The 15,436-nt window shown below is 41.2% G+C and overlaps 1 protein-coding gene across 3 annotated transcripts in view; it reads right to left on the reverse strand.

Annotated features, from left to right (window-relative positions):
* The window catches only part of llgl1 (LLGL scribble cell polarity complex component 1), a 95,453-nt gene that overhangs the window by 29,609 nt on the left and 50,408 nt on the right, over positions 1 to 15,436 (reverse strand). For 2 of the 3 annotated variants that reach the window (XR_011954931.1, XM_072559554.1), the window contains exons 6-11: positions 12,580 to 12,742; positions 8,663 to 8,795; positions 6,998 to 7,052; positions 5,102 to 5,256; positions 4,367 to 4,584; positions 2,279 to 2,346 (exon numbers count right to left, since the gene is read on the reverse strand). Coding sequence is in view for 1 of the 3 variants with exons in the window: in XM_072559554.1 (XP_072415655.1) it covers positions 2,279 to 2,346; positions 4,367 to 4,584; positions 5,102 to 5,256; positions 6,998 to 7,052; positions 8,663 to 8,795; positions 12,580 to 12,742 (792 nt within the window). In the remaining 2 variants the exon portion in view is untranslated. The remainder of the gene's footprint in view (positions 1 to 2,278; positions 2,347 to 4,366; positions 4,585 to 5,101; positions 5,257 to 6,997; positions 7,053 to 8,662; positions 8,796 to 12,579; positions 12,743 to 15,436) is intronic. The other variant, XR_011954932.1, reaches the window with a different exon arrangement.

Genomic DNA, 15,436 nt, shown 5'->3' on the forward strand with positions numbered 1-15,436 from the left:
ACCCCTTGATTTGTTTTAGAATCTCTCTCAAATACTGGTGGGGAAAATCTGAGTATTTTGTTTATCCATAGACATTTGGATGTTCCTAGACATCCAGGGTTGTCTGGGCTAGTTGCTCCTACATTTCACTCGAAAGTGAACATGTTGGGTCTAGACTTGCCCTATTTCCTTTTTGAAGTTAAGCCCTTTCTGCACATGTCATCTAGGATGCTGTTATGATCCATGACTTCCCACATGACTCAACCCTCCTTCATGGTCTTAAATTTACTTAGTCGTCATGATTCGCTAACTACTCCATTTCAAAATGAAATTATTGGCTGCAAAGCACTTCCAACCATTCAACATGTGATAAATACAAGTTGTTCCTTATATTTCTCAAAGTAGTCACAAACTGAGCAACAGGGAATTTAGACCAGAGCTTTTGGCAGGTAGATCAAACAAGCAATACATAGTTGTTTCATTGTAAGAAATTTAAATTAGCTTGCCTTTCCTATACAGCTAGTAAGCTTCAGCAGCTTGCAAATTAAATGAAGGCCCAACTTACTCAGGACCCTGTGCAATCCAGTTGTTGCTAATTCCTGGCTCTGACATAACTATGATTTGGACACTGTTCTTGACTTTGTACACCTAGCAACTCCCTTCCTATCTCTCCATAACCTGTCTAACATCTACAAAAAGGCACAAGACAGGAGCAATGGAACAAGCTTGACTTATCTAATGGAATATAGCCCCAACACCACAAGCTAGATATGATTCAGGACAAAAGCAGTCCAGTTGAATAGTTCAAGACCACTATCTTCAAACTTTCAATCCATCCACCACTGAGTGGTCATGTGTACAATCTTCAAAATGCACTACATCAACTCATCAATATTCCTTTAACAGCACCTTACAAAAGTGCAACTATCTGAAGTTCAAGGGCAGAAGATCCACGGGAACACCTTTACCAGCAAGTTCTTAGGTCCTGACTGGAGGAGAAAAAATGCTGTTCAGTCAAAGTTCTGGAACTCCTTTCCTAACAGCACTATTACACCCAAACACTGCACCAGTTCAAGGCAGCAGCTCACCTCCGAGAGACTAGTATGGACAAGCAATAGATGTTCATCTCCTCGGATGTTGCCTGAACTGCTGTGCTCTTCCAGCACCACTAACCCAAAATCTGGTTTCCAGCATCTGCAGTCGTTTTTATCTAATAGATGTTCACCTAGTCAATGACACCTTTATTCCACAAATAAAGCTCAGAGCTGCCTCTGAACATTAAGAGGAATGTCATCCTGCAGCAAAAACTGGGCACAGCTTACATCACATTTCCTATTACAGCTACATGGTCCTGAAGCTGATCACTCCAGTTATTTAGGTAGTCAGGTGCCTTCAAATCAATGACACTAGACTTGGAAAACCTACAGAAGTTCCATCATAAAAGTTTCTCCATTGGGAAACTGCTCAGACAAGTCTCCATTAATTATCTGCAATTGACAAAAAAGTGCAATTTACAAGGTAGCGTTCCTTCCAATGCTCCTCTACAACTGCAAAACCTATGTAACACTAAAACAAGTAAAACTCTGCACACCATTCAGCACAGCTGACAAAAGGTCCTACAAGTTACCTGGATGGATCACCACATTAACACAAGCCTCCTCCAGAAATCCTGACCAAAGCAGCAGCCATTGTCTACACTTATGGCCAAAGATCATTAGGCTCAGTACAAAACATTTCAAAGCCACCCTGTGAGAAAAAAAAAACTTAAGATTGCCTTTGACCTCAACAAGTGGGAAGAGATTGCACTGGACCACCCACCATAAGCCCTGGTTCACCAAGGTGCCACTGGCTTTGCCATGAGGGCAAGAAAAAAAGGTCAGACAGCATGCAATCCATCAGTGATCACAGACTCTGGCGGATTCTGATTGTGCAAGTGGATTTAATTAAAAAATCCAGTCACTTTCTCAGGCTTTTATTTTCCCCTTTGCCGATTCCTTCACCTTTACTAATTTCACATGAGCCGCTTTCCCTTTTATCCTCATGCACAGCCCACCACCTCCAACACCCCACCTTTTGTACTCAGATGCTGTGGTGAGCATCCTTCCCACTTCAAAATGATGTAGTGACCACAGGGGCAAAAACAGGACTTTCATAGCTGCAGGATGTTGAGAAAATTACAAGCTGGGGGCAAGAGCGACAGAAGTAAACCAAGCAAAACTGGAACAGTACAATCCAATTTAAGGACTTTCTAGCAAATGCCCAAGTGTCTATGAAATGGAACAAATGAAAAATCCCTTACCCAGTTAAAAGTAGTTCATTATGGAGGGGTTCTGGAGCCAAATTCTTCCCACCATTAATTGGCCACTCCTAAACAAATTAACATTAAAAAACACCAAATACATGAACTGATGGCAGCCAAAAGTGATATTTCAAATACACCAATTAAAGATGGAAAGCATCTTAAATTCATTTTGACGAAATGCAAGGCAGACTTCGAATATTGTAGGTTTAAGGGAGGGGCTAAAACATGCAAAACATATCTAAATCTTATTTCAGAAACTGCGGAATGTAGATTGGGGGGTGGCTGTTCAAGGAAAATTCCACATTTAGCATATGGGAATCATTTAAAGGCCAGTTGATTAGAGTTCAGGACCAGCATGCTCCTGTGAAAAAAATGGATAAGGCTGGCAAGACCCAGTAACATTGAATGACTAAGAGAAATTGAGAGCTTAGTTATACAGAGGCAAACAATGTTTAGGAAACCAAAACAGACAAGAGCCCTCAGAATACAAAGGAAAACAGGAAAGTACAAACAAGTAGTTGCAAGGGTTAAAAGGGGCCTTGAAACGTCTTTGGTTTTCTTAATCTTGTTTTACAAAGGACATTTTCTACATCCAAGGAGCAAGAGTAGCTATGGAAAGGTTAAGTCCACTCAAGGACAAAGGAGGGAATGTGTGTGGACAGAGGATATAGCTGAGGTCCTTGCACTGGTGTTCACAAAAGGAGAACATAGCAGATATGGAGTCTCAGGAGGGGGAATGTTGAAATTCTATAGCATGTCAATATTAAAAAAAAGTCATGGCGTTGAGTGATTTGAGAAGTATAAGGGAGACAAGACCCCAGGACCTGATGGGACTGATCCCTGAATGCAGAGGGAAGACCCTGCTGGGGCCTGGTCATCTTTGCATCCTCTTTAGTCACAGTTGACAAGGTTCCAATGGCAGGCTATTACCAAAGGTGAAGCCACATGAGATCCATGTGGAACTGCTACAATGGATATAGAACTGGTTTTGTCAGAATGGCGAGTAGCAGTGCAATCATGTTTTTCAGACTGGAGCTGGAGACCATTGGTGTTCTATAGGTGACCTGATTATTAAATGTGCAAATGACAGACTGGGGGAATTGCAGATAGTGAGGATAGGCTGGAAATTTGGGCAAAGAAATGGCAGTTGGAATTTAAACCAGCCAAATACAAGGTTATGTATTTTGAGAAATCTAATTCAGGAGGGAAGTAAATGGCAGAACTTAATGTTAAGTAGTGGAGGGGCCTGGGGTACAGGTCCATAGTTCCCTGAAAGTGGTGACACAAGTAAACAAAAAGGTGGTCAAGAAACAAATGGCATACTTGCCAATTTTTATACTGTGCCCCACTCAACATGGGCAAGTCATTAGTGTTAGGATTTTAGTTATACATTATTTGGAATATGGTGTACAGTTCTGATGTGGAGGCTTTTGGGGGGGGGGGGGGGGCGGGAAAAGGAGGAAAAGAGGTGGGTACAGAAAATATTTATTGGGATTTTGCTTGGCTTGGAGGGCATTTCCTGAGAGACTGGACAAACTTAAGTCACAGAAGGTTTGGTTTAAAAGAAGCTGAGAGGGGCATTTGTATACAGGCGTTAAGTACCTGAAATGCACTGCCAGAGGTGGAGGAGACAGATACAATAGCAACATTTAGGCATCTTGACAGATTGTGATTAGGGAACACAGACTACAAAGAGGCAAAGGCTTTAAATTTAGAAAGGTATCATGCATTTGTGCAGTATTGGTGGGCCAAAGGGCCTGTCCCTGTGATGCATTTTTTTGGTTCTTTGACTCAAAAGAATTAGATTAAAACAATAGAATTTAATAAATCTGCAAGACTTCAATCAGCCTAGTACCATTGGTCTAAATTGTGCAGTACCACCCCAAAACTTGGGACAAGTCCATCATAGCTATTTGAGGTGGCATTAACAGTCATTTAACATCCCAGCAAAAATTGGCTTCTATAGTTTGGTCTGTACATAGAGCTCAAACTATCTTTAGACAAGATTATAGTAACAATATCAAGTGGTTTAGAAAAAAAGTCCATGCTTTAGCCAAGTTCTTTTTGGTTGTTTTGGTTACTCACCACTGCTGAGTGCGGAGGGTTCTGCTGCTTCCCTGCACAGAGAAGTCTCTCCCAAAGTTTGACTGGGATATTGGAAATATGATAGGAACAAGTGATGGCAGAGGAATGAAGTGGTGCAAGATAAGGTGGAGTAATAGTGGGCCAACCTGGAGTCTGTAGGTCCACCGCCACCAGTTCTTCCTCCACCAGAACTAGAAGAGCTGTGGGGTTGTCGTACTCTGCAAGCAAATAAAGTCAATTCTTCACAATCACTATTTGCATTGGTTGGAAATGCATAAAAGACACCAAATCACTAGCATTTAGCTACCAGTTTTCTGACCAAAGTACACCCCTGAATTACAACTTTAGTACAATTAGTTTTGGCCTAGAACATTCTTTATTAAATGCTCTGGTATATAAAAAGTGCAGGTCAGACACAAAGCATTGCTTAGCCTCCGTTTCCAGTCTTCCTGACACTCCATGAATTTCCATTACCTTATTAATTCCATTTCAACAAAAATGTTACAAATCACACTTACCTGGGAAGCACTCCCCTCACTAATGGGAATCAACTTTCTAATCACACATGCCTCGGTGCAAACTGGAGATGCACAGCCCAAAATTCCCCTGCACATTAACAATCCACCCAAAGATTCCAGCTCCTTCACACCATACAACCCACCACTAGCTCAACTCTCTCCTGCCCAACAAACAGGCATTTAGCCTCAAACTGCATCTAAAGAAAGAGATCATTACCTTGTTCAGGGTCAATGTTATGCACAGTGAAGAAGTCTATCACTCGTGAAGTGAAGTCCAATGTTACTTGGACCTTGCCCTGCATTATGGTGATACAATGCCTGTCCCCATAGCTGGCTCTTGGCATCCCACCACTAAAGATTACAAAAGGGCTCCTAGACAAAAGCAAATACAAAATTAAAAATCAAGAATAGCATGGGGCCTCTCCCAAGCACAAGTACCATTTCTAATAATCTGCTGATATCTCCCATCCGGAGGCAGCAACAAGGCATAGAACAAGGCCGAATCATGACACCTTCTGCAGTTTCCCCTTGCAGTCTTGAGGTAGTTAGGGCTGCGAAGGGCAACTGTTAGTCAACGCATGCCTTAGCACAGGTTATTTTAAGATATCGGAACAAATGGCTTCTTCCTACTTCCAGGTCGTCTGAGCCTTGAAGGCAGTGCCATTCATCAAGCAAGAGTTTCTGGTTGTGAACAGAGTATAACTGAGATCAATGATCAAGGTGAGACTATTTAAAATGGTGGTGCCCAAGTTTGAATCCCACCTACAACAGGGAGCACTCCTCCAGGTACCCACCCAATTTCCTCAGCAACTATTTCAATATCACTTCACATTCTAAACTTCAATAGGCCCAACCTGTTTAATCTTTATTCACTAGGGAAGCCTTGATCCCAAGGAGGTGAATAAACTTTCTGAACTCTAAAACAATTAGATCTTTTTTCCAAAATAGGTAATGCAAAACTGTTTATAACACTCCAAATTTCATCTTAAGTCTCTGCATAGATATAGTAAAACTTCCCTACTTACATATCCCCCTGGCAATAAACTCATTTTATTTGATTTCCTAATCTGCTGTATCTGCATACTAACTTTGGATGTTACATGTACCAAGACATACCAACCTCTCTACATAAGTGTTTTGTAATCTTTCCCATTTAAAATATAAGATGCTTTGGTTTTTTCCTACTAAAGCTGGTTAGGGCAGATGCAGGATGGAATCTGGAGTCAGCAGGGGCTCAGCAGCCAATTGGAGAATCAAAAAATCCCTGCTGGCTCTTCCAGAAAAGTCCTGTTGATTCACATATCATGCAAGCAAGATCACTTGCAGGTCTTACGCTGGAATCAAGACCCTAGGGCACAAGTACTTTGTAGCAAAGAGTTGCCAACCAACCCACAGCTACTGACTGAAGAGCAATTCCCCATGTTTTAGGATCATAGAGGACCCAGGACTAAACTTAGCAAATTAGTTTTGGAATGGGGATTGCATTCTTCAACTGGAGACAGTCCAAGCAGGCTGCCTGATAGCCATTCCTTTGATCAAACAGTGCCTTAGACCAAAACCTTCCATCAACAGATATTGACCTGTTTGCCAGTTGACCGCTACAAGTGGTCCTTAATTGGACATTAAAAGGCAGGTTATAGGGCAGGCAGACTGACCATGGGCATTCCTGTCTGTAAACAACTCTGGAGAAAGGGAGCAGGGCCTGGGTATGCCACCCCCCCCCCCCTTAAATGCATGGCCTCCTAGCCTCCAAAAGCAAACTAATTCTGCCCTAGGTTGGGATGATCTGAGGAATTCCCTGGCCTCAACCACAAGCAGCACCTATGGCATCAGATCAGCACAATCCTACAGGGGAATGGTGCTTGTGTGTAGGAGGAAGGAGGAAATGTTTGGTGGGGTGGGCAGCAGTGGGCAGTGTTTATTCAGCTGTTTCAAAAAGAGAAATAGGTCAGCATAAGCATGAGATTTTCCAAAGAAAATACCCTTGCTGGCACAGTACCACACAGTAAGGTACATATCCATTCTATTTTCAGTCTTTCGAAGGGCAAGAAATTAAAGTGCATGAGAAAGTCACATGCTGGTGCTTTGACTTTAGGTCAAAAATGATACTTGCCCCGTTTCTGATGTTCTCCAAAGTATTTTATTGATAGCTTTGCAAGGGAATGGACCTGAAGGAAAGAAAACACACTTATTCACCAAGAAAATAAAAGACAACATTCTGGTAACGTGTGTAATGGAATCAATGTGACAAAAGTTCCTGAAAAAGTACTTTTAGAACGTCAAAATTACTCCAATTCAGACTTTCTAACCCAGCATTTACGCCTTCCCATGGAATCAGCTAAAGCAAATGAGAAACCAGAGTCTGCTCAGCACTTCGTAGCTAGGGTTGATTTCAGTTACAGCCTGTGCAGCCCACCTATAATGAGGCTAGACACAGCTGCAGTGGCAGGGTATCACCAAACTCTCAGGCAAAAGCAAGGCCCACAAGGGGAAATGGCAAGAATCAGGTAGTACTAAAATAGATTTAAGCAAGACCATCTTGAGGAAAAGACAAACCACGTTCAGAAACCACATTCAATTTTCGGACTCTGGGATACATGTACCGAAGATCTAAGGAACAAAAGGAACAACAGGAATCATATTAAACAGTACTAATGCAGAGTCATCTATTTCAGGAGGAGAGATGATAGGGAGAGTCCAAAGTACAAACTTATATGATCAAACAAAAATGTTGATCCTTGTGGAACAGAAAAGAATGACAAGGAATAATACTTCCCATATCTTTTGCAAACAGGCAGAAATCCATTTTTATTTCATATGATCCAGTGGGAACCCTATTACAGCAGAACAGAGAATGACAAGTAATAAACATAGTCCGAGGCATTCCAAAAAACTGTAACCTGGAAAGCTACAGGAAATTCCATTGCTCCCCAGTGGCCCACTTGTGCTATAGCTACACAGTCCAACTGAATTAGGACAACATTTCAACACCTTCCACAGGCACTGAGCCACCAAAAGCACTTCCCTTTAATATATGCACTCCTTCCAGCAAACGAATCTTGATCATATGCCAGTGTAACTTTCAGACATGAAACTATGCTCATGTTTTCAAATCTGAAGAAAAATGCATTATGCAGAAAAGCTGCAGGAACTTGCTAGTTGCAAAGTAATCAACAAGCAAGCCATAACATTGTAGGAAAACACAGCTACACTGCTTTTCAGAAAAGAATAAAGATACTTGTGGAATAAGTAGCAGGAAGCAGCCACTACAATGAAGTATTACCAGGTTTTGCAATGCCATATACAAATGAGTCTGGAGGTCCTTAAGAGAATTGCCAAGTGTATGGGAATCTCTGCAAGACAGTCACGTTACTTCCAAGAAATCATGTCTTTTTGTCAATCTGCTGCCTCCCTCAACAACCCCTTACTGTAAAAAAGCTCATTTGTCCAGGACAGCCATTCAACTGTAGACAAGAACCAGCTGCAGTGGCAGTAATCCCCAGCTTTTCAATGGGAAATATATTCAAAGCTTTCATAACCTCCTCCCACACAATTTAAAAGGAACCGAATTCAGTTCACATTTATTCATTCTTGAATGCAGGGCTTGAATGTAATCTCCATGTTCTTATTTGTTCAAGACAGAGGAGTTACAGTCTTGAAAAAGCTGTTTCTAATCCAAGAAAAACAACAGATTTAAACCAACTAATTCTTCTTACCATCAACTGGGTAAGATAGCATGTAAAAGTGAGCACTTTGTATCTTGTCCTGTTGTACTCACCGTAAGGTATGGAAGAGGTGAGGGGTTGAGTCTTACACTTTGAACTGTTGACTGGCCATACCATGTAGGCTCCATCACTGTGAGATGTAACAAACGTCCTGCTGCTCCTTTCCCAGCTTATGCTCTCGAGCTGCTGCAAGATAACAATTCAGTCATTAACCAGCACCATGCATTGTACAGCATTGCAACTACTGGCCTCACTGACCTAAATAAAACAGGACAGTGGAAAATATGACTCTTGGCAAGTATATTGCAAAACTAAGCCACACACCCACTGAACAAAATCAGATCATTTTCCTTTACTTCCTAATTATACTTCAAGGTTGCACATGCAATAGTTGGGAATCTTAATCCTGGAGCCTTTAGGATGAGTGGAATTGGCAAACAAAAGGAAGGAGATTAAACTGGCTAGAGTTTGGTATTGCAGCAGATGGGCTGTAGAAACAAATGCATTCTTATTCCATGCTGCTTTAATAAAGAAAGCTTTCCAATCACAAACTGACCAACATTTAAAAGGGACAGTTCCAGCTTGGAGCTGACTAAGTTTTAGTCTCCTTGAAAAGGCTTGTATATAATATTTGGGATTTTCTTCTCCTTGAGGAATACACCTGATACTGGAAGACAAAATTTGTTGCAGTAGATTGATTTTAGACAGTGAAATTCTATAGGCTTCAATTAAATGTGCAATGACCAGTTGGGCTACATTACTACCAATACGAGCAAAGTCAGCAATTTGTACTCCTGATATTCCTTAAATCAGCTATAACAGAGGAGGTGAAAAACAAACATTGAAAGGCTAGATAAACAAGAAAGAAAAGGGATGCAAATTCATGGATATTAACCCTGCCATTAATTTGGATCGAATGGCCAGTGCAGTAAATAAGATTCTAAAAGCTGGTGGTTGGGAAACTTTAGAAGGCAACAACAGAACGACTATTTGCTATCTAGAAAAATGGGAGAAGTAGCTGTATTGGGAAGTAGATACTGAGTTCCATGTCAACTTCAGAATCTTTAAAAGTATCCAAAAGATGTGCAGTACCTTAAATGTCTTACTGAGCTTAGTTTGAACATAGCAAAAACTCAAGTTATGCAATTAAAACAGCAAGTATAGCACAGGCTCATTATTTTGCTAACCACTACAGTTCAGCAGTGATCATTCAGCCTTCATTTGATGTCTGCAAAAGGTAGAATAGCAAACAGCATGCCAACCCAAAATGTACAACACAAAAAAATGCTCGATGTTTAGAATAGTAGAGTGAGTGGTGAAGAGGCAGATTGTGCATTTTCTGTACCGGAAGAGGACAGCACATCTTTAAAGAATGTTCAAAGCTATGGAAGGAATGGCCCTTTCCCTCTGCTTTCAAATGTTTTCAAAGGAGGAGTTTTGCATTGTTGGAAATAGATGAGCCTTTGAATAAGTTGTTCTTGCTTCCCACACTAAACCATAGGAAATGGGATGGACATAGAGGTCGACAATGCTGGTAGTAAGGAGGCAGATGCTTGTTTGGAGGGGGGAGAAAGAAAAACAGCTGAAGCACGAGCAATGGGAGGTGGCATGTGTCAAATTGAGTTTCCTGAGATTGAAATCATGCCCAAGAGTCAGTAGCAATGACAAAAGAACACTGCATCATGAAAGGCATCAAAACGGTGGCTAAACTGCCAAACAGGGGAAGACTTGGAAACAGAATTACATACAGCAATGGAAATGCTGGACAGAATTATACAGTCCTTACAGGAAACAGGCAGGGAGTGGGGGGGGGGGGGGGGGGGGGGGGTTACAGTCAAAAAAGCTAAGTTGAGGGAGTCAATGGGTTTACACAATCAATATTTGCAGACAGACAGTCTACTCCAAGAACAAAGTAAAGTTGAGGGAGTCAAAATGTTGAAAATAGGCCATGTGAGAATGAGGGAAAGGGAGATAAGTAAAGCATACGAAAACTTTCCAGTTCAGGAGATAGCAGGAGAGAAAAAAAGTTGGGACTGTATTTTTCCAGTACACTATTGTATTGGAAAAAGTCAACAGCTGACCAGAATATGACTTGAATAAAAAGAATGCCCCAATTATGTAGTTTTCAAGGAGTCTGGAGGAAAGAAAGGTAAAGCTATTTAGGAAGGGAATTCCAAAGCCCAGAGAGAGACAAAGGTATCAGTAAATCAAGTAATCAGAGTGTTGGAGAAACAGATTGTGAAGATCAGGAGCACACATGCAAAAGATCATGGAGGGATTTGAAAGAAAAAGTATGAAGAAGTAACTTTTTTTAAAAAAAGCTTGGTTGGAGCAGGACTCAATTTAAATATTTATTGAAGTGGACAGGTTATTGGGAATGTTAGATTAGTGGTGCTGGAAGAGCACAGCAGTTCAGGCAGCATCCAACAAGCAGCGAAATCAACGTTTCGGGCAGAAGCCCTTCATCAGGAATCCAAATCTATAGAGTTATGTACTGAACAAGGTTGGAATATATTGAACAATTTAGACATTATTCAAGTTACAATGAACTGTTTCTTGAAAAATGACATCAGTCTAACATGGACTATGAATCCACTCGGTAATTACAGGAAGTAAAGTGACTTTGGAAATAACCAAGCAATGCTTTAGGGAGACAAGGAGGGTTAACCCTCCCACCCCCACTCCCCATTACCAGAAAAAAACCTGGCCCATGAGGCCGTGTGCTGATGGTTACCCAGCCACCCTCAGGTCTTGTTTCCAAAAGCTCGGAAAGTGGAAGAAACCTGAGTCTGCAAGCCTCTCATCTCCCCTTGGTTGAATTCAGAACCTAAAATTTCTGCATTGCAGTATTTTAACTGGTAAACCCCCCAAGAAGCTGAACTGTGATCATTTTCCAAAGCTTACGAACTAGTTCAATTTTCATCTAAAATTAAGGTTACCTAGAAGATATTCCACCACTCTTTGGTTGTCAGTAACTTGATTTCACCTCAGTCAACAGGACCTTGATCAGATGGGCCAGTGGGTAGAGGAATGGCAGGTGGAGTTTAATTTAGATAAACAGGAGTCGCTGAGTTTGGAAAGGCAAATCAAGGCAGGCCTTATACAGTTCATGGTAAACTCTGGGGAGTGTTACTGAACCAAGTCCATGGAGTGTAGGTTCATGGTTCCTTGAAAGTGAAGTCACAGGGAGATAGGATAGTAAAGGCAGCACTTGATACACTTGCCTTTATTGATCAGTGCATTAAGCATGAAGTTGGTTGGTCATGTTGCAGCTATACAGGATATTAGTTAGGTCACTTTTGGAATCCTACTTTCAACTCTGATCTCCCCATTATAGGATGGATGTTGTGAAACTTGAAAAGGATTCAGAAATGATTCAAGAATATTGCCAGAGTTGGAGGGTTTGAGCTAATGGGAGAGGGGGAAATAGGCTGAGGTTGTTTTTCCTAGAGTGTTAGAGGCTGGGGGTGACTTTAGAGAGGTTGCTAAAATCATTAGGGGCATGGAAAGGGTGAATAGCCATAATCTTTTCCCTGGGGTGAGAGTCCAAAACTAGACGTTATAGGTTTAAGGAGAGGGGAGAAAGTTACTGTTTATGTTGCGAATATGCATTTGTGTTGGGATTGAGTACACAGTTCCAATTCCAGATTAAAGCTGGGATATTAGCCAGTTTTGCAACTAAATTAATAAACTCAGTGGTACTAATTGCAAAACCAGATGGACCCCTGCACATACAGATCTCATGACTGATGAGAATCTGTACCTCCACAGTTGATGTAAATTTCCTGTGTCTGATCTTATGGACTGAGCATGCACAGATTGCCCTACTAGGGCTGAATTCCAGGAGATTTGGAAATGGATCCCGAGTAGTAATGAGATAGTAGTCAACCCAACTTATGACCTGTACAAATAGCCCAAAAATTAAAGAAAAAATGAACAGTAGATTATCTCATGCCTCTGATACAGGTACCTGGTTGCCTAGAAACAGATTCGCCACAGACCGTGTCACCTGGCCCCAAAGTATCACTAGGCCTCTGCTATAGCCGATCAGGATCTTATCTGGATCAGTTGGATGCTCCTGGAGTGATTCAACTGGTCCCAGAGCTTTCCCACACTTGTAGTCATCTGGAAGACTAAATCAGAAGATTAAAACCAGCTCAATTGAAAAAAACTAATTTCATTAGATTCACTAAAAAACACCCCAAGCAGCTTCTTTATCACAGCAAACACGGCACAAAGTCCAAAAATATAGGAATTGTTTACTTGAAATTAACCTAGACACCAGAACTGACATTCTGCATTGATTACCTACTGGGGCAGGTAGGTGAATACTTTTTGAAAGCGAAACCAAGCTGGCCTCACTCACCTGGCTCTGCATTTGCCCATGTTTAAAATGCCTCCAGAGGTGGCATATCAGGTTTGATCACTCCCCAGTAGAGCAAAAATGAGGATTTGCCAAGACCTGGAAATTTTTCCCCAACCTGATAGACCTACCTTCGTAGCAAAAATCCAATCTATTGCCCAAACCTGAAAACCCTACAATAATGCAGTGGTGCATCTAAGAGGACGCAGCAATTCACGACAGCAGCTTATGACCACTTTTTCAAGAGCAATTAAGTGAAGACAAAATTCAAAACATCCACATCCCATGGAATGAAAGGCCAAAAGAAACTAAGCCAGGAGATTGGAGGGAAGTCAAACATAGTAAATAGTTTTGATCAAACTGCTTTTGGAAATTCAAACAATAAAACATTAAACCTACAAAGTAACTTGTGACTTATACCCAATTAAAACAAGTGCTTTTCAAGTTGTAAAAACAGTTTTACTGAAGTTGAAATAATTTCTGCACTCCACCTCATTATTTGAATGCTGGCAGTGATCCTTAATCAAAGCACAAATGCTCAAGAGATAAAATTCAGCTTTTGCAAGAACTGCTCATTTGGCACCAGTTTACATAAATCAAGTGGTTTAAAAATTGCAGTCCAGGGATACCAGGAAACAATTATCACAGCTGACATTTTGTGCAACTTAGTGATTTTAGACATCTGTGATCTGACAGAATTACAACACTGATTCAGGCTATTGTCCCAAATTCAAATGTGAATCAGAGAAGGTTTCAATTTTAAAATGGTGTTATGTTCAAATCAGCACTTCAAACCAGTGACTTGCCAAACTACAAGGATCAAATATCAGTGGCAGTGCAACTATGCCCATTCTTACCATGCAGGGCAATATAGTGGGGTTAAAAAACAAATGCCCACATCTTACCTCTATCCCAAAAGGTCCATTTAAAATGGGGCTACATCAAATTTCAGGCGAGGTACAAGACAGAGTTAAGGCTCTGCTCCAACTTAACTAGATAAGACAAATATGCACCAAAACAAAAACAAAAGAACCCATCAAACCAGAGAAAGCCAGACTACTTTAAATATCATCTCCCATTAGCTGCTGCCATTTGCTTTGATTAGCACTCCAATAAGTTTTCCAGAATGCAGCTCATTCTGCCTTGAATGGCTGAGTTGTTGCGAAAATCAGATTTAGGATAGTTAAAGATTTCCAGAATGCACAATCCGACATATACAGGTATACTTGCAACTGCTCATAGTTGCACTAAAAATGTCTACAGGTTTCTAACCACAACACCTAAAGGCATTCCAATCCAGGGAGAGGAGCTACAAATCATTCGTGTTCATTCCCACATAACTCAGTCAGTGGCCCTCTCAAGTAGATGAGGATATTTTTGTTCAAAATCAACACAAAGCTATACCAACCGAATGCTGCACTGTCAGGGAAGACATTAAACCAGGCACCACATGGCCCCTGGATGACAGTATTTTGAATACAGATGAGTTGTCCTTAATGCCCTGGCCTCAAATGATTGTGGTCATGACAGAACACTAGAGGGGAACAACAAAAAAGTGACCAAAAGGAATATACAAGTGGGTCATAGGCAAGTGCCTGAAGTATAAACAGATGATTGACTTCCTACATTGGCTGTGAGAGAAACAGAGTTTGAGCTGGACAGTTCAAAACAGCAGGGGAGGGCAGGTCCAGAACTTGGATTGTGAAATCAAGAACCAAAACAAACATGTAGCAGGGCAGATCTCACACAATTTGTGAAGTCCATTATTGCTGTGGCAGATGCTGCAAGTGCTTGCAAATGTTACTGATTATATGAAGCATCCTCTCCATTCTGAGATGATATCCTGTAGACTAGTAGAATATCACTGGTGATGGCAGCAGCTGGAAGACAGGGAGGAGAAGGGAGTTGTTGGTCCATGTAACAGGGCCGGGTCTCCAACCATCTTGGCTATTCCTACAACATAGGACCCTCCTGGACAGGCCCAACATGACAGTCCTGAATGTCACACTATTAAAACCCTGTGGATGCAATTGCATCAATATTGCTGCCCTGATTAAAGGCAGTGAGCAGATAATGGTCAGCACAACATAGAAAAAGATATCATATACATCTTACTCTGGAAATAAATTAGAGGAAGGACACCAACTCCATGAAGTTAAATTTCAAATCAACACTGAACTAATTTATCACTTCACCACACATACTTGGGATAACTGAACAGTTCACAACTACTCAGCTCACACTAACCCAGAGCATCAGTGCATATCACCCAACCCCACAAACAGTGGATGAAGCCAAAGAAGAATTTTATTCCAATCTTGATCAGTGGCCAATGTCCCAAGGAAGACGATGATTCTCCATGATTTTAGTGTCAGAGTTTGAAGAGATATGGATATCCAGAAATGTGACTGGCACAGGGCAAAAAAGTAGTAAAGACTCATGGAATCTTCCTGGCAAAATGCCT

This window comes from Chiloscyllium punctatum, chromosome 40 (assembly GCF_047496795.1).
Source record: "Chiloscyllium punctatum isolate Juve2018m chromosome 40, sChiPun1.3, whole genome shotgun sequence".
Classification (NCBI taxonomy): Eukaryota; Metazoa; Chordata; class Chondrichthyes; order Orectolobiformes; family Hemiscylliidae; genus Chiloscyllium; species Chiloscyllium punctatum.